The sequence below is a fragment of the Stegastes partitus genome, unplaced genomic scaffold (assembly GCF_000690725.1).
Source record: "Stegastes partitus isolate 25-593 unplaced genomic scaffold, Stegastes_partitus-1.0.2 Scaffold8, whole genome shotgun sequence".
Taxonomy (NCBI): domain Eukaryota; kingdom Metazoa; phylum Chordata; class Actinopteri; family Pomacentridae; genus Stegastes; species Stegastes partitus.
The window spans coordinates 1,065,898-1,085,773 of NW_007577739.1; the positions used below are offsets into that span (position 1 = coordinate 1,065,898).

Sequence of the window (19,876 nt, forward strand, 5' to 3'; positions counted from 1 at the left end):
GGTTTGAATCTAATGCATTTATATGAAACTATCAAAAATGTTCCTGTTGCTCTTGATGCAGGGTCTAACACTAGTACAAACTGTTTTATTTGCTGAGTTGGATTTCAGAAATACACCCTATCTGCATCCTAACCCATGTTCTGTTTGATTTCTTCCTAAAGGGGTGAAGATGTGTCTGAGTTCCTGCCTCCCCCACGTTATGTCCTCATGGCAGATTGCATCTATTATGAGCAGGTATTCTGCGACACGTTTCTCTTTTCAATCCAGTGCAACCCTTCTGCAGGATTGCAACATTATTCTAAACCAGAAAAAAAAAACCCTGACTGTTGAAGCTGCAGTTCTCACTGTGAGTCATCTCTTATTTCCACGCAGTCGATTGTTCCACTGGTGGAGACCTTGAAGCTGCTTTGTGGACCAGAAACCTGCATTATATGCTGCTATGAGCAGCGCACTGAGGGCGTCAACCCAGAAGTGGAAAGGCGGTTTTTTGAGGTTAGAAATTGTGTTCTCTTTGTACTCGCCGAGTTGAGATATTCATCACTGGGATCGTCTGACTCACTTTTGCATTATCTTTTTAGTTGCTGCAACAAAACTTCAGCTGTGAGAGGATCCCGTCAGACAAACAGGACCCAGAGTTTAGCAGCCCAGACATCCACATTCTGCACATCCGAAGAAAAGCACAATAGTTTGTGGTGAAATTCCTTTTTTTTAATGTATCACGTGGAAGTCAGAGAGTTAAAAGTCTTCTCAGCTTGTGTAAAATATTCATTGTCGATTGTATTTTTCAAAGGAAGCGTTTTTATAATGTGGAAATAAATATATCTCTGATGTTTGATCAGAGTAAACGTGTTTTAAAAGTTGTGAAAATTCCTTTCAGCTGCTTCACTGCTCTGTGTAGTTGTGGAGCTGTGAAGCTAGATGGCAGACATGTGCAGGCACAGACACCACTGAGCTGTCTTCAGTTAAATTAGCTGTTTAAACTAGATTGGTCACAAACAGAGACTAAAAAAAGGACTTAAGTGTCGCCTCTTGGTGTTCATTTAGATGTTGAAATTGAGGACTAGTATTGCAAGTGGGTTTTTTGTTTAACGTTTATGCAAATGTACAGCTAAACAGATGTGAAAGTCTGCTGAGTAATACCTCAGTGATCTGCAAGAAGCTGCAAAAATGAAACCAACTGCTCTTGAGCGCTGACGTTTTTGCTGCTGTGCATTATTTAACTTTTAGTGTTTAGCGGCTTCTTGCTGCATCAGGATAATCTGTCTAATTACATGTTTGTTAAACGTTTTTTTGAATTAGTTTTTGTCATCCCAAGAGTCCCTCCCACGGAAATGAGAACCTGCTGACAGCGATAAGTCGTCGTCAAAGCGGTTTTCTCTCTAACCTTTCTTCTAAATGTGAAGGCAGTGACTTCAGACATTACCCATTTAGACCACTAGGGGGCAACAGTTTCTCAAAATCCTAAAAAAGTCTGAAATTATATGCAATAATAATAAAATAATAAAACTGCAATTACTTTATTATGTGAAGGCAAAGCCACTGAACTCACGACTAAACGGTGACTTAAGTCGTGAAGACGTGTCGTTAACCTGTGAGAAAATAAATCACAACTCAAATTTTCAATGCACGTGTTTATCTAACTTACAGTGTTTTTAAAACCAGAGCCAGCACAGTGTATGCCTGCGTCCGCCGTCCATGTGAGGGGAATTCCACCCAAAGCCCCAGATTAGGTGGAAGATTATGGCTCTTTTTCAAGCATAAAACCATGAAGTACGCCCCGTACTCCCACAGGCATGCAGGGGCCCCTCACGGCCTTTCATGCTGCTCTCTGTTTACACAGTAGAGCTGTAGTGTAATGAGCAGGGTGGCCTCCAGCGCGCCGGCCAAATGAAAATATTAACGCTGAAGTTGACAGGGTGGGGTTTACGCCGAAGGTCACGACTCGAATGGCTTTAGAGAAGACTACAGGAGCCCAGATTGATTATTGATTATTGAAATGATCCTCTGCAGAGGATAGTTAGAGGAGCTGAGAGGGGCATCAGAGTTTCCCTCACCTCTGTCCAGGAACTGCTGCAGGAGCAGGACCCTGAACATGGTCAGGGACTCCTCACACCCTCTCCATGAACTGCTGCCATCAGGCAAACGTTTCCGGAGCGTTAAAGGAAGAACCTCAAGACTGATCAACAGCTTCATGCCACAGAATGCTGAACTGCTGATCCAGATATTCAAACACTTGTTTATTTAAATTGCTTTAAGCTATTGGCTCCTAAAGAAACGCTCCCTCATCTTGCTACTGTGTATGCACAGCAACATGACAATAAACCTGATTTGATGGTTATACTTGTGATGCTCTACAGGGGTCCAGGGTGGCAAAGCTGACCAGAAATCTGCCCCATATTGAGCCCCCACTTTTCAGCAAATCAATCAAATATCTCCACAAGTGTGTCTTTCAGGTTATCAGCTCAAAACAAATATGATTCCTGTCACCATGACTGTGTAGCTCCTGGTGCTAAAAGGGTTGTTTTGCTCTGAAAACCAATGAGCTGCTGCTTTTCCCGCCACAGTCAGGACGAACACACGGGTTTGAGGTGGATTACTATTAGTTAGTTAGGCGTCACATAGCACCTGGGTCTTACTGCTTTGCAAAACTGGGAGGCTAACTAGTTGTGGGGGTTGAGAAGTGGCCCAAGTTCACTACAAAACACAAGACACGATCATTTTTACCACACGGGAGCTTTACTGTTCCTTTTGTTGAGGCGTCTCATCACAATCCAGGCTTCAGCTGTGTGAACACTAAACCAAGCAAACTGGAAACACACACACACACGTCCAACTATAATCCTTGCTATCCCAACTGACTGATTATTAACCAATATCCCAGCTGTGATTGTGAAATGTTTGAATACGATGGAGAAAGACAGAGGTGCGGTTGGGTCGAATCCTTAAAGCTGTACAGTAAATCTTGGTCAGTGACGATGCTCGTAACAAGCGGAACAGAGTGAGATTAATTGCTTTTTTTTAACAGTTACTATAAATAACTACATCGGATCATTTAAGATAATCGCTCCCCGCGGCCTTCCTCTGCCCTCTCACTTACGCCTCCAGCAGCTGGACTGTCACCGTCAGAATTAGCCCACTGTCGAGGCCTCCTTTGGCTTTGACCAGGACATGTTCGGCTAATTAATTTGGCTCACAGCTGGTATTAAGTCCGTGTCCCCCCCCGTCAGTGTGGCGGGGACAGCACCCAGAGGGGTTTACAGGATGGGGGGGGCAGATTAGAGGGGTAGAAGGGAGCTGTGTATCAACACTGCGCCCACCCATAGCACCTCTAGTAACTTAGATTCTATTTTTCTGTCTCTCCGGTGCCGTCTCCTCCTTAAACGTTAACCAAAAAAATAATTAAAACAGCGTAGTCGTCTTGTGGTTGCCTAATTAGGCTAGCACTACAGGGGAATAGAGGGAGCCTGGCAGTAAATGAGGACAGCCCACAGTGAAGCAGCGGTGTCTCTGTAATCTGTTATCATATACACATTACAGTTGATTATAGTAACCATCAACATGTGCTTGTGTCGTACACGCTGCAAGACAGAATGGGGGCATTTTCTGCCAACAGATGGTGCTATTAGAAGGAATAACTCTTTATTTGTGTGGAAAACCTGCACTTCCAAGTCCTGGGGGTTAGCTAAATGCATTTCTAAGGTGCACCGCTGCAATCACTTGTGATGCTAAAACAGCCTCTTTTATGCGATTGCTGCTGATGTGTAATTCAGCCCCGGTCCGGTTCAGCGTCGGCGTGGACTCCATCCGCACGCAGGCAGCCCCCTTCACAAAGAAGGTAACGTGAGGTAGCGGTGCAGCGGCCCTTCCGAACCAGATGGGTGGAGGGGAGTCGGACTCGGGGCGGCCTGTGTGGTGCGCTCCACTCTGCTGCATCACAGCCAAGTGACACAGAGGATCCTTTGTGTCAACCATCATCACGCTGCCTGGAGCCAAGAGACACTGTTCCAGAAAGGAAGACTCATTTTCTCACTAACTATTAGGGAGTGGCTCAAGAATAGACATTAAACTGGGCTGATTATAAATAGAAGAAAGGCTGCACACACACACACAAAAAAATGTGTGACTCCTCTGATTCTGCAAAGCCCCAACCCCACTCCTTATGCACCCACACAGAGCCTCCCTTCTCTCTGGTAAAGTGAGCACACTGAACTTTATGCTCCACAAAGACACAACAGGCCAGGCCTCCAAAACAGAGCATGTGATTCGTGTTATCTTTCCTCTCTGTGTCCTCGTCCCCATCTGGAATGATGAGACACAACAACGCTAATAATTTGCGGCGCTCTCGTTCGGTGCATTTGAGGGCAAGAGGTGGTACTGTGCCAGCAAAACAAAGCCCGACGGGACAACTAGCTTATAGAAACACAATGCTGACTCCCCCCCTACCCCACCCCTGCAGGGGAGCAGGAGGAGGGCGGGGGTGCTGTTAAGACAGCTGTGCTGCAGTTGAGAGGGGACACAAATCCAGCACTGTGAGAATATTGTGCAGACTTTTCCTCTTCGTCCAGTAATTGCTCAGAGCGATGGCATTTGACAGTCACACAAACATCCTCTGCTCTTGTTGCTGTTTGTGGGGACTACTAATGTTCATGACATATAAAAGCCATCAAGAAGGAACCGACTCCTACGTTGCATCAGTAAAAACGTACGAGTTTATTGACCGCGTGTTTGAAATACCGCATGCTTTGAGGAAACTTCCTGTGACTCCTGTCCTCGCGGCATTCTAGTGCAATGATGTATTTGTCATTTTTAGGATGTGTGGTGGCCCAGCACAGAGGGGAGAATTGCGGAGGGGAGGGGAGCGGTGTGTGATTGTGTATGTAACGTTTCCCTGAGTCATTACCTCTCAGTAGTCTGAATCTGGACTGTGTGTGAGCGAGCAGCAGCAGCAGCAGCAGCAGCGGCAGCGGCGGCGTTGCTTGACTTGCCACAGATCTGAGAGTTCCTTCCAAGCCCAAACTGTTGTTTAATCCAGATGCACTGTCACTCGAAACACTGACTCTGCTGTAATTACAGCGATCTTGTCAGATACACAGATGTAGTCAGTCATGGAGTGTGACAGCGTGGTGGCAAGCAGCTGAAGGAAGCCTTTGAGGTTGCTTTGCATGGATCTTCATCATCCTGTCAGTCAGAGTGTGGAGGCTGTGAATGAGTCTTGTGGGCTGCTTGCTGGGTGAATGACTCCTGTCCACATCACTGTACACTGTGATGTTAAAGTCACCCTTTAGTGTTTGTGTGTGAGGGTTGTGGAGGTTATGTGAAGTTAAATAAATGACAAAGGTCAGTGTTCTGTGCACTGTAGGCCTTGAGCAAACACGTTGAGCAAAGACATTATCTCAAAAACACCCAATCGGCTTGATTTCGCCTCAGAAACAGATGCACTTTCTGTTTCTTGCAGCCAAGAGACTCAGGAGACCTCGAGCTGCAGCACCATTTCTAACGCCGGCCCCTCCTTTTCCCATACTGTAACGCCGCTCACACCTGAATTCAAGCTGCAAAACACAATGTCAGTTCCCACAGCTGCGTTTAACATCTGTCAATTCTTGGGCCGACTGTGTGGACAAATTTTCACATAATGGAATATACATGTGAGCCCCGAGGCTTACAGATGTAATGGGAATTAGATTGGATGGTGAAAAAGCAAACATGGTTATTATAGGCCAGTGAAACTGTACGCTTTGTGGCTTAAATGATGTAGTTAATGCTTGTATGAGCACTTTGACAATCTATTAACAAACAAATTGGTTGTGTCAGGTGGACTTCCAACACTTAATCATAATTTTCTGGTTCTCTGAATTTGCAATTTCACCACAGCAAGTAACCTTCAGTCGCAGATATGAATGGAATGTGTGTTGGACCGGAGCCCAGAGTGCACCTTGGACTTCACAGCCTCGCATTTTCAACCTCATTTAGCCGGACCGTACCACGGCACAGTCCCAGTTTAAAACCGCAGCCGTTTTTTTTTTTTGTTTTATGGGTAGAAACTTGCTCTTAAACACCTGCGCTCACAACAAACTCAGGTTACACCCTACAGTAGTGAAAGAAAGGAGCGCAGCAGCTATCTAACGGTAACATGCACCGGGGTGTTCAACGACGTCGACCGCAGCAGGAAACCTACAACAACTTTCAGCCACATCCGGACCTGCTTTTAAACTGAGCTGTGTGCGCGAGTTCATTATTAACAGCAGAGTCGAAGAGGCTGCAGCTCAAGAATTAACCAGGGACACAGAGAGAGAGGGGGTTTCAAAACCAGAGAGGCTGTTCTAACTGTCCTTGAGGAGAAGCAGCCAGTGAGCCAGCTGTGTGAACTGTGGCTTAGAGTAGGTGTTCCCTCCTACCATTTGGCAGATAAATAAACTGCTTTTTAATAATGGTGCTCAAGAATATCTGTATCTGCACGCATTGCAAATCCTACTGAGATTATCTGGCTGGGTGTGGCTGTGAAACTGTTAGCCAACATTAAGTCAGCAACTCGAGGCCCAAAAAAAAAAGAGTCGTATATTAGTGCTACCTGCAGAAATGCCACTCTGCAGCTGGAGTGAAGAGGAAGTGAAGACATGCGAGGAAGACAAACCACACCCCTGAAAACCGCAAACATAATTCGGGGTAGGCTTGTAGGCATGGGAGGAGTAGCGCTGTAATACCACCCACAACAGCTATTCCTGAGCTGTTTTAAATTTTTGTGACAGAGGAAGGGCTGGCCGACGACGACGTGACAAATACGCGTTCCACGATTGCAGAACAGAGAGTACGGCCTCTTTCAATTTCTTCCCCGCTCTTCCTCTTTCCATGCAGAATAAAGAGGAACTGACTGGAAACTCGCAGCGCAGTCAGCCACCTATGTGATACCAAAAACACCAGTCCACGCTGGCCCAGCTCCCATCAGGCCGCCGTCATAGAAACCACCGCAACAAACAGGCACTCTGGCCGCCTAAGACCGATCTGTCATACGCATTCTTGTGCAGACCGGTGGAAGAGTTTAAGCCCGTCTTATTTTGCGAGTTATGACACCGGTGAGCTATGCGAAACAAGTGCTCATTATCCTCGATTTCATTGGTGAGATAGAACACAAGCAGGCTCAATCTGACCAAACCCAACACTTCATAAACAAGAAGAATGGGCTTCATTACACAAAGCAACCTATTACTGAGCTTTCTGCTACGACCTGAACCCCATTTCTAACCTTTCCTCTCAGGAAGTGTGAGGAATTCCAGCTGAGCGCGGAGGGAGTCGACACGAGGGCCAGGAGGTCTCATCTTTACAGAGGAGAGGTCATTAAAACTTGCTTACAGTCTCTGTCCTTGCCCCGGGGGGACCCAGTGTTGCCAATAAAGCTGCGAGGATCATATGGTTGTAATGAAGTGGTGGGAACCAAAGAGGCCATTACAGCCCAATTAAGCTGCCATCGGTGTCTAATGGAGGCCCTTGATCAGGCTCGCACTGAAAGCGAGTATTTACAAACACCCTCCAAAGCTCGGGATGCTTCCTTGACTCGCAGCGTTTGCAGCTGATAAACTAATGCCTGTTTTAATGGAGCGCTTAAATCACTGCTGCATTATGTATGTGGGTTGTGTGAAACGTCTTCTGCAGCAGCCAACTCATATCTGTCTCCGTCACCTGACCTGTTTGACGGAAACCTCTGTGGTGCTAAAGCAAACATCCTGAGGCCTCTCTTCAGCAACTCGCTCAAGCACCAGATTTTTTCCACGGAACCGGTGCCACCGCCGCGAAACACCTGAACGTCTGTGGATGCAGATGCACGAGGAGCACAGCGGCAGTGAATGCTTAGAGAGACAGAGAGCATCACAGGGTTGTAAATGCAAATTCTGAACCTTCTGAGCAGCTTACTGTACCGTAGATGTGTAAAACGAGTGGAAAAAACACAGTCGCTCATAATGCTGTGTAGAAAAACAAGAGGAAATCTGTGGAATAGTACTAATATTTAGATCATTTACGACCATCAATCCTGTCTTTGTCAGGAGTTAAAGCCCTCGCCGTAATCAGCTTTAATTCAAATTAAAACATTCCTCCAGTGCCTCAGAGTTTAGCTGAACTTTTAAAGGAACATTTTAATGAAACGTCCTTTTTTAAACTCCAAACTAGGAAGTAATGACTGCAGCGAGAATAAGAATGAGGTCAGTGTTTTAGCAGATTAATAAAGGGCAACAACACAGAAACTAAATGACGTGTCTCATCTGCTCGAGGTTCTGACGTTACAGGGTTCTGGACTGAGCTCACACTCGCCTCTGAAAGACGAGCACACACCAGCTATTAGAGCTAATTAGTTTGTTTTTTTAAAGGATACAACAATTATCTCAACACTGTAGCGAGAGAAAAGGTCACCAAAGTGTTCTCTTCTCAGGTAATTTGTATTTCCTAAATATGGTTTAACTTAATCACAGAACATGATGAGTGTTGCGTAACATTTTCTACTTCTCAAAAACAGCCTTCCACTCATTACACTGACTTCAGTGTCGCTGAATAAAAGCGACTGAGGCTCGCTTTTTTTTTTTCTTCACGCCAGTCCCAAGCAAAGGCAAACTCAGGAAGTCGCAGCTGACAGCTCAGCATCTACTCGACTGTGGCTCACGACCAACATGCAACACTCGAAAAGAATTCACAATTCAGCTGTATATCTCCGCTGCCCCTCCGACTCTCATGCAAACTATCATGTGGCTCCGTTGTTGTTCCAGAAAGACCAGCAGTTGGACTTCCTGTTTTGTACATTTTCCCATTTACTGGCAAGGGAACTGAGGCCAGCGACTGAGGGTGGACATATAACCCTTCATAAAGACGCTGGCCAATAGCACTCAAACCCCAGGAGAATTTTAACACTGCACACTCCTACTTTGAACTCGGGAGTTTTTTCCCATGTTTCTTTTTTTAAACCGCTGTATATATGTTGAGCTCTGCCACTAACTAAAGTTTCTCTTTCGCTGAACTTGAAACGGTTTCATCACCCACACACACACACACACACGCATGCAAACTGCCTTTAACCCTTGAAAACACACGAGACATAACGGATTTAAAATCACTTTTTTAATAAGACATTACAATGACATTGTTCTGTACATGGTTCCCCCCAGTCAAAATAGGAGTAAGAGCTGCACCACAGGGTGTCGTTCAACATTTCACCAGTAAACAGCTCCCTCTGACTGCACGACAGATGGACTCTGATGTAGGGTTAATGTACTTTCGTACTCATGCTACAGATATAGGCTATCATATAATGTCCCAATACTGAGACTAATCAACTGTGGTATCAGATTGAGAGCACAGAGCTGAATGACATTCCTTTGGAAAGATTGAGTCGACTGACTACGTATTACCCAAAAAATTAAAAATGCATCCCGACAAGCATGTTTAAGAGTTACTGGAGGCCTATTTGTTGAATATTCAGCACAATTAGGTATCAAGACATGACACAAAAGGTCAATCAGTTAACTATATAGCCCACATAAGGGTACTGGGTGGGGTAACAAAAACATGTCCCAAGTAATTTTTTATCTGATGCCCAGACTGATGACAATGAAATGTAAGCATTGGTGATATTTTTTTTTTTTTCCTTTTAAACTTGCTTTTTTTTTTTTTCCTCTTTCTCAACACCATCGAGAAGGAATACTTTTCCATCACAGTACTGTGTTAAAACAAATGTCAAAGTCCTTCTTCAAGTAGGCTACATGACATTGAAGAGCTCGCCTCAGAAGAAAAAAAGATCCAAGCTCAACGCAACAGAGACAGAAGAACCTCGAAACAAGCTTCAGTCCAAGAATGAAGATAAAAACTCCTCAGCTTCATTAGAAAAAATTATATAAAACAGGAAAAAAAGAACAGGCAAAGGCGGTGATCTCTGTGGCTTTAACCTTAGAATCAATTAATTCAATATTCATCAAGCAAGCCCCAATAATAATGAATGTGATATAGGCCTGCTACAGAGTACAAGCAAACTTTAAGCCGGCAAACCCAGTTAAAGATAAATTAGTCATGGGGTAAACGTAGTATTAAAAATAAATGGGAGATAATCAAATTTCTTAACCATACTCATTTCGAGAAGTTATTTGTTACTTGCAACTTTATTACAGTTTTGACCTAAAACAGTCAGCACTCAATCATTAAGATTTGTAATTTGAGGTTAGCCATGTCAAGCCCTCATACAGTCCGTCACCTGTGGTCGCACAGGAGGGCTGAACATACCAATTCCTATCTCTGATGCGGGTCAATCCGAGCTTCTCTTGGATTTCGTGTGGCTTCATGGCATCCGGAAGGTCTTGCTTATTGGCGAATATCAAGATGATGGCATCCCTCATCTCCCGGTCGTTGATGATGCGGTGGAGTTCCTGCCTCGCCTCGTCGATGCGATCCCTGTCCGCGCAATCCACCACGAAAATTAACCCCTGGGTGCCCGTGTAGTAGTGTCGCCACAGGGGACGGATCTTGTCCTGGCCTCCAACATCCCACACGTTGAACTTGACATTTTTGTAGGTGACAGTTTCCACATTGAAGCCGACTGTGGGGATTGTGGTCACAGACTGTCCGAGTTTCAGTTTGTAAAGGATTGTTGTCTTTCCAGCAGCATCCAGTCCGAGCATCAATATTCTCATCTCCTTGTTGCCAAAAATTTTTGAGAGCATTTTCCCCATCTTGAACTCTTGTGCATAAATACTTTGTTCCTAACGAGAGAAAAAAATAAAAGTTTCTGACACCGTGCTGATGATGATGATGATGATGATTATTCACGTACAATACAGCTTCAGCTTTTTATTACGGGCTGACTGGTGAACACATGACTCAGTGAAGAGCATACGTTGGAAGGAGAGGAGGAAGAAAAAAAAAAGTCAAAAATGCACACACATGTTAAAAACCTAACAAACGGTAGACTTTGGGGACTTGAAAGTCTGTCAGGATGCTGTTAAGTGCAGGGGCATTTATGTTCAGAGCAGCAGCAGCAGCACAGTGTTGTCAGGGCCTGTACACAACATGGCACGGTCACACTAAGAACTTGGCAGCAGCTGTTGCAGGACGTTCATTGTATTTGCCCAAATCAACAGAAAGCGGTGTGACAAATACAGGCCGTGGCGATTAGGGAGCTGCAGACCAAGCAGACACGGCGTGTATTTAAGGGCCCCCTCCTTGGAAGAAAAAAAAAAGAAGCCGCGGTACTTGTGAATTCCTTCTGGTGGTTTGTGTGTGGCGGTGCTCCTCACCGGGTGCGCCCTTGTTCTCTTCACCGCTACCAGAGAAAAGCAGCTTTCTGCGGCTACTCCATCAAGCGTCGCGCCAGGTGACTTCACCGTGGAAGGGACGAGTCGGGAGGTTAAAAAAAAAAACCTCAGTGACCCAACAAACACGCGTATCCACTTGCGAAACTCTCGTCCCCCTGAAAACAGATTAAAAGGAGGGTCAGACGTTAAAAATTAGCAAGCTAGTAAGCTAACCACCAGCTAGCTTAGCCTAGCGAGCTAGCCTCGAGCTAACTAGCTAACGGTAGTTAGCTGCAGCAAACTAGTCGTATCTGGACATGAAACACATGCGACAATGACAAAATGTGTGGCGGCGATCTTTACGAGTTGAACGGTTGATTGAAATGTGGGATATTTACCTCCTATCTACCCCTCCTGTCTCGGTAAATACACCCAGCTCTCGTCTTTCTCCTTTGAGTGGAGCTGGTCGCAGTGCTGCTACCCCGGAAAGGTGTGGAGCTGCATTAACAGCCACTTCCTCCCGTCTACTTCATTCAGCCGCTGCTCTGACTGTCTGGGCCAGCAGCACAGACAATAAAACACACACACTCACTGGAAATAACAAGTTGTGTTACGCGACTTGTTTTCTCTATAGATTGTGTGTTTTTTTTTACACATTAAAGTTAGTAGTTCACTTTATACAGGCAGTAATTAATGTTTAAACGCACCGTTAATCTGTATTAACACCGGTGGCCGCTAAAGACGCTGGTATCACATTAAATATATAAAAAAATATATTTATTAATACACAGTGATGTGTAGAATGGGAGATATTTTCAGTTTGAAATGTTTAGACGTGATCAGTCTGCTGACTTTTCAGTGACGTGAAGGGCAACACCGCCCCCTGGTGGTGGTGGGAAGTAGTTCAGTCCCATGTGTGATTGTTGGTTTGGGGCTTTTGCCTCGTCTGCCCTAACAGCCCTCTGTTGTTGGCGTTTTGTTAGACTGTCTGTTACACAAACCGCTGCGTTTAGTCAATGACACTGAGCATTCCTCCACAGTGCCCCACTGGTGCCTGTCTGTGACTCACTGACTGGAACCGACAAATTCAATTAGACTTAAAAAGACATCTTTGATTCAAAACAAAATACTCTAATTTAATGTTTAGCTGTCCTCGTACGCTCTGCATTTTCTATAAACGTTTTGCAGAAGAATTTCTTTTTAGCAGCAACAAGAAATTTATTGATGGCACTGTTTTGGCAGAGAAGAAAAAATGAAACCATGTCCTCAGATACCCCCTGTTTGGTCTCACAGAAAAGATGCAGTGTTTACTTATATGTGACCCAGTGGACCCACAAAGGTTCTGGCTTGAGACGTAAACCCTTTAAAGCTCTAAAGAAAGAACTTTAAAGTTCCGGAAAGAAATATTTCCATCCTTTATTTAGATAAAAGTACACATATGTACAATGTAAAAAACATTTGTCTGCTTTTTGGTTGTAATATTACAACCAAAAAGCAGACAAATGTTTTTTGATAAAAGCTAATTTCAAGTGAGGATATAAACTTTTTTCACTTCTATTTAAAAATAAATGCATCAGATTTGGTTGCCAAATGTTTATTAACTATTGAAAGAAGTGAATTTAACCATATTCAGGACTTTCATGCTGCCATACATAGAAGGTCTTTCGGGGTTGTTTGTAATACTTGTTGGTATTCATTATAGACTTTTATACTATGTTAAATAAATGTTCTGATAAGCTGACGTATTTTTGGTTCCAAATGCATGACAAATGTCTTTCTTTTTATATTTTTGTTTTATATTTAAAACAATACCTGTCACCTAAACCAAATGGCCTGGAGACCAAAAGACTCCAAAAGTCCTGAACAGGTTTAAAGTGAGGATTTAGACTTTTTTTTCCCTCACTTCTAGTTAAAAATAAATGCACCAGGTTTGGTTTCCAAATGTTTATTCACCATAATCAGTATTTTAATTCTTTCACTTAGTGTTGATTGTATAATTCTCTGTAAAAATTGGATTACGTAAAATGTAGTCTCACAAGCTTAAACAATCCTAGACTATTCTTTTTTCTTAAATAAGCATAAATCTCTTAATTTTAGAGTTTTATGTTACACTCGTCGGAGACACTGCCATAAATTGAAAAATAGCAACAGTTTTAGGAACTCAAACTGAGCTGAGTGTTAATTCGGTGGCTCTAATTGCGTTCTACACGTCGGTTTCTTTCAGTAGATTAAACCACTGCAGCCATCTGATGTCACATTACCTGCTGGAGATGTGTTCCACCTGCGACAGTATGTTACAGGATTCTCCAGAGTCTGTGTGATCTGACATCATTCAAAATGACAGACGACTTGTACCTCACACCTAGAAATATATATATTTAAAAAGGATTTGTTGAACAACTTATAGTAGCCTAATTGTTTAAAAATATGTGTGTTAACCATGAACTAATGAATAAAATGAGTTTTATTTCTCTCTCTTGTTCATCTGACCAGTCATTGATTGATTGATTGATTGATTCATTCTTTCATTCATTGTGGATGTAAGTTGCAACCGCCTTTGCAAGAAAAATGAAAATCCCTCCTGCTTTCTAAAAATAAAAGCACTGAAGGAAAACATCTATTTAAAATTAGAACATCTTTGTCTGACTCATTACAAAATGGTTTTATGCAACATTTGGGTTTTTAGTCTTCTGTTGTGTGGTTAGTTTTGCATCAGGCTCAATATTCTCCAAAATAATAATAACTACAATAACACCTTTAATGAAGTTAGAGGATTTTAACATCTTAAATTCTTCAAGAACTGTGTGGAGCAGCTAAAAATGGCATCTCTGTATCTTGTCAGTGTTTTATTCTTGGACGTGCTGCTGGAAAAACAGTAAGACCTTCAACTCTGTGACGACTGGACGACCTGAACTGCTTATGAAGCATCCGTTTGACTGTGCCGCAGTGCGTTGTGACAGCAGATTATTCTGTCTTCATGGCTTAAGGGGCCAGCAAGCAGGCAGACAAATGTTTGCTGTAAACAAAACCTTTCATTTTCTGCTGGGTGCGGATGAGTAAAGCTGGAAACTAAACCCAGGACGTCTGTTAGTTAATGTACGCGAGCCTTTTTCTACAAACTCAGGAGTGAAGAGTGAGGAGTTAGGTTGAGTCAGTTTAAGAGAACTCACATTTACAGACATGTACGGTGGCTTCACAAAGTATCTGGACTCTTTCAGCTTTTGCACTTCTTACTGTGTTGTAGATTAAAATTTTAAGACATAAAACTGTCAGTTTTCCATCAAAACACACCCAGAAAACATCCGTCCATGATCTATGCAGTGTATTAATCCTCACTAGGGTCGCGGGGGGCTGGAGCCTATCCCAGCTGACTCAGGGTGAAGACAGGGGACACCTGGACAGGTAACCAGCTAGAAGGTCGCTGGTTCGAGGACACCTGGGATCTTTCTGCGTGGAGTCTCCATGTTCTCCCCGTGCAGCGTGGGTTCTCTCCGGGTTCTCCGGCTTCCTCCCACAGTCCAGAAACATGTTGAACATGTTAATTGGTGATTGTAAATTGTCCGTAGGTGTGAATATGAGTGTGCTTGGTTGTCTGTCTCTAAGTGTAGCCCTGTGATAGACTGGTTACCTGTCCAGGTGAACCTGTAGAGATGATGGATGGATGGATGAATCATTTATATTCTTTTCTGTAAGCAATTAATGTTTTGTATGTGTGTGACATGACAACGATGTGCATAATTTGTTACAGATGTTTTCCTTCCTCCACCTAACCGATTAAATGCTCATAAACTGTCTTAAAACTACAAATATCATTATTTAAATCCAACTCTTAATCTGCATTTATATTCCAATCACTTAAATCTCCAGCCTGTTAGAAGTGATTCAACTTTTTCACAGCAGACATTTGGACTTGTTCTGGGAGGAACAGCGAAGGTGGAACCAGTGATGTAAGGAGCACATTAACTACACATGTTTGAAGAACATATTTACTTTGGTATTACAGGCAAAAGCAGCCGCGCAAGTAAATCAGGTTTTGTGAGGCATTGAAATGTTGTTTGCATTTAATCATGCAAATATTTAGCCACAACATTTTACTAGCCATTGTATTATGGTATTGTTCTACTATTACTATATACATTTCTAATGGAAGAAAACACGTTTGTCCATTTGCTGCTTAAAGTTGCCTTTTTTTAAAAATGTGAAACTCATTTTGGGGTCATACTCAATGAGGTTTGGTTTTCTTGTTATTCCTCTTGTTGGTGCATGTTGATGCTTTTTGTTTAAATTTTTGTAGTTTTTGTGATACGATCTGTTGAACCTCAGCTGGCTGATGACTGATTATAAACTGGCACCAGGTGATGTATGTTTACAGCTTGCTTCAAAAAGTGTGATTAAAACAGCTTCCTCACATGCAGCAGCCATCAATATGTAGGATTTTTTTTTAAAAAATTTAATATTTATATCCATTAAAAAGATAAATTTATCACAACATGGGTCTTTGGCCTTTTGTATGCCATGATGAGCACTGACTAATAAATCAGATCTGTGTTTTGGTAGCATGTTTTTTTCAACCAATATAACTCAAATTTACATTCTGATAAAAACAGATTACATGTTTTTAAATACAAGTGTTACGTCCCAAGTCTAGGTTAACCTTCTTTACAGCTGAGGGAAAAGTTCTCCATCAACCCTAAACTTTCCTAACAAAGACAACAACAGGATAATGACAGCTTTCTATCCTGGGCTCCTAAACCAAAAAAACGTGAGAAAAAGGAAGCAAACTAAATGAACTCCTCACTCCTACTAAACCACTAGGTGTGTCCTGTAAAGTGCTATTTACAGTGAGGAAAGTTCTGAGGTGTTGCTGCAAAAGGAAGACGAAAACCCAAAATACACCGACTGCTCAGCACCGAATGACACGTTAGAGACAGAGAGAGTCGCTGGTGAATATAATAGTTCCCTAAAAGTTTGTAGAGACGAAAAATACAGCTAAAAAAAAAAACAGTGAAATTATTTGAAATAGATGATAAGATGGAAATAAGCAACTGCTCGCATCATATCAGCTTTAAACAGTGGTGGTTTGTCACTGTTGTGTTCACGACTTGTCCCAAGAAATCAGCTGTTGCATGCTGACATGAAGTTAAACTATATAATAATAGTGTTTTTTAAACTTTCCTCATTACCATATTGCACTAGAAACGAGGCTTAAAATCAGGTCATCGTTTGATTTGTGCACTTTGTCTAGACACACAGTAGACGCCCACTTCCTGTTTCCCACTGCCCACATTTTGAGGTAAGTTTCAACAAACGTGTCCCCAAAAACACAGAGCTGCTAATGGTTTTTTTTTTTCACTTGCCAGTGTGGATTTTCACAAGGTAGTTGTGTTTACGTGTTCTGATCGTCACCTAGATCCAAAGAACTACAGCCAGGGTCACATTAATATGTCACACAGTCACATTTTATATACACTTATGACAGCAAGAATGTATATTTATTTTGTCTTATATTTTATTTTTTTACATTTTATTTTCATATTAATATTTTTGATTTTATTATATATCTTTACTTCTACTTCTTTAAGACTTTGATTGGGGGCTTCTGCAACTAAAAGCAATTTCCCCGAATAAAGTATTTCTGATTCTGATTCTGATTCTGAAAATAATAAGAGCAATACTGTTGATTACAATGAAGTAAAAACCATTGTAGCAGTGTTAATGATAATAAAATGTAAACTTGCAACAATCAAAAAAATTACATCATTTACTTAAAATATGAAATTTAATTATATTAAGGTGTATGGGATGGCTTAATTATACAATATGCATATCTGTAAATGCTGCTATTTATTGCTCTTACTCTTATTTTTATTGCTCTGGTTTATTTCTTTTATTTCTTATACAGAGAGCTAAGATTCCCCAGAGCCAAATTCCTTGTTTGCGTTTACAAACTTGGCCAAAAAAGTTGATTCAATATAAATGAGTAAGACAAACATAGTTAATGGTAATGACCATTTGGGGTGTGACACAGGAGATACATCCGTCTGAACATGTATCCATGTGTCCTCCCCTGGTATAAAAACATAAAACAAGCAGGACCTTTATTTTGAAAACGCTCTGTGCTGTTGACTTTGGAGGGATCGTATTAAATGAGAAAACTTAATCTGCAGGAGAGTAAATATTTGAGATAATGACCGCCAGCCTCACTGCATGATTTTCTATTACACTTTGCACCTGGGTCTAGAATTTTCTTTAACACAGATAAAGACATTTTCACCATAAATTGATGCAGAAAAGGCAAATATTGTTGTATAAAGATGCATCAGAATGCAGGTTATGTGTTTGTTACCCAAAACCGTTAATGAGGGAGAACCCAAGACTCCCTGCAATGCTCAGACAAAACCTCATGTATAAGGTGACCCTGCTTAGAGGATTTGTAGTGTTCATTTCATCCCTGGAGCTGCTGCATACAAAACTACAGCATTTGCATGTAATAGTTGTTATTCAAATATATTACTATTATACTGTTATTCATATGTATTGTTTGTGAGTTCCTGAGTCCACAAATCTTTAGAATTAAACTGCTTAATGGCACTATTTTAAAGTTATTTCAGGGCAAAATGAATGTAAATGTGAATACAGTGAGTTCAGCCTAGACCAGTGCTTCATGATCAGTGGGCCTTTGAATTAGTCTTATATATGATGATTTACACGTCATGTTTAAATGTGTGCCTGGAGTCAGATTGTGTATTCAAAAGGTTATTAATGCTCATTTCAATACGTGATAATTAGTTGATAGTGATGTAGGTGGCAGAAACTTTAAATAGTGCAGAAGAAGAGATGCAGGTGCTGGTAATGGGAAAGGGTTCATCCATAAAGTCACATAATACGACACTACAAATAAATAACTAATAATGATCAGACCGGATCTGTTGCCTGTAGGGATGATAGACTTAACTTGACTTCAGTAAAGCTTTTTTTTTTTAAAAAAGTATAGATTTACTTTGTTTTGTTTAGTTAAAATAATATTTCATAAAATCACATAAATTAAAAATAACATTTTTATGTTCACTGTAAAAAAGCACAAAACTGTAAATAATGTCCACATAAAAACAGCATTTTAACAAACAATTAGTTGTTCTTTTACAATGACTGTACAACATATTCTGTAGACTTTCAGAATGTTAAAGTATTCCATTGTTTGTTTGTTTATTAACATATTGATTTTTTACCTGTTGTTAGGAATTCTTCTACAGTTTACCCAGTATCTGTGTATCAAAAGGATTGAAAGTCTGGACTGAGCAGTTGTGAAACACTTTATTTATCCCAGACCTTGGAAATTATTTAGTTACAGGAGCAGAAAAACAAAAACACCAAATCACAACAAGTTAGAAAATACAGTAAAATTAAGTTTATAAAAATAGAAAAATGGCTGAAGTGAACACAGTGTGGCAGACTAAGAGCAGAATGACTGTTTCAAAAATATAAAAGCTAGAAAAACAAAAGAAAGGTTAAAACACGGGGGGTCAGGCAGCAGAGATCCGGGTCACCAAGTGTAACCTTGACCAGCAGCCCCACTGACATGTTGTTGCGGCTCCGCGTGTTGACACCGTCCATCATGTGTCAGCGCAGGCCACGCCCACACCTCTGACGTCAGCGCGGACACTGTCCATCCGCGGTTCAAGGGCGAAACTTCACCGAAGAGGGTCCGAGATGAGGGACAGTGGTCAGCAGTGGGCTTCCTGAACTATCCCTTACACCATGAGTCCGTCCTCCTGCCTCTGCATCACTCGTCTGTCCGCCGTTCACGACACATCCCGGGAGGAGCTTCACGTGAGACCCGACAGCACTTGAGGACCACCGTGTTTTGATCCCCGTTAAAGGAGCAGCGCCGCTCGAGAGGCTCCCGAGAAGTCATCATGGCGGACTCCAGCTTCAACAGCCTGACATCCCTGGCCCGGGCTCTGTCACAGCCCACGCTGGACATGATAGAAGTCAACGACTCGGTTTTCACGACGCGAAACGTTCAGCGGCATCCGTCCCGGAGGAGAAAGCTGTCGAGCTGCAACTCGATAGAAATCACCGACCCGGTGACTTCCCCGTCCGCCGCCGAGGCTCGAGTCCTGGTCATCAACACCGGAGGAACCATCGGGATGACGCTTCATGACGACGGTGAACTGCCCCTCTGTGTGCTGTTATGTTGGGGCAGCGCGGTTAGCTACAGGCTGCTGCTAGCAGGCTGGGTCGGCGTGTTTCTGCCACATGTGTCTGTGCACACGAGGCTTGTGGTAAATCCTGCGTGACACCCACACGCATCCTAAAATAGTCCAGCAAACAGCTTAGCCACACAGCTGAAGGTGATAGCAGATAGCAGGCTAAATGAAACCGCACTCTAGTGTACACATGTAAACTGTCTTCTGAGTATTAGTGAGACATGAAGCATTATGAGGTGAAACCTGAAGTCCTGAAGTCAGCTGGAGCTGGTGAACCTTTAATGAATTCAGCTGCTTACAGTCATGATGCAGTTTGAGCAACATCACCGACTCTCTCAATGAGTAACTAGATGTTGACATGAGCTGTTGGGCAACTTGTTGGGTGGTGGTCTGAGCAGATTCATG

The 19,876-nt window shown here is 42.4% G+C and overlaps 3 protein-coding genes across 6 annotated transcripts in view; 2 read left to right on the top strand and 1 right to left on the bottom strand.

Annotated features, from left to right (window-relative positions):
• The window catches only part of vcpkmt (valosin containing protein lysine (K) methyltransferase), a 3,397-nt gene extending 2,552 nt beyond the window's left edge, over positions 1-845 (top strand). The window contains exons 3-5 of the mRNA XM_008283430.1: positions 162-234; positions 373-492; positions 579-845. Coding sequence (XP_008281652.1) covers positions 162-234; positions 373-492; positions 579-686 — 301 coding nt within the window. The 3' untranslated portion in view covers positions 687-845. The remainder of the gene's footprint in view (positions 1-161; positions 235-372; positions 493-578) is intronic.
• Positions 846-9,081: 8,236 nt separating this feature from the next.
• arf6b (ADP-ribosylation factor 6b) lies at positions 9,082-11,766 on the bottom strand. Its single transcript, XM_008283440.1, has 2 exons — positions 11,660-11,766; positions 9,082-11,437 (listed from the first exon to the last, which is right to left on the bottom strand). Exon 2 carries the CDS (start codon positions 10,698-10,700, stop codon positions 10,173-10,175), a length of 528 nt encoding a protein of 175 aa, XP_008281662.1. The 5' UTR covers positions 10,701-11,437; positions 11,660-11,766; the 3' UTR covers positions 9,082-10,172.
• A 6,874-nt stretch (positions 11,767-18,640) lies between these two features.
• Positions 18,641-19,876, top strand: part of aspg (asparaginase homolog (S. cerevisiae)) — a 16,257-nt gene continuing 15,021 nt past the window's right edge. For all 4 annotated transcript variants that reach the window (XM_008283451.1, XM_008283460.1, XM_008283478.1 and 1 more), the window contains exon 1: positions 18,641-19,430. In XM_008283451.1, the coding sequence (XP_008281673.1) occupies positions 19,178-19,430 (253 nt within the window). In that variant the 5' untranslated portion in view covers positions 18,641-19,177. The remainder of the gene's footprint in view (positions 19,431-19,876) is intronic.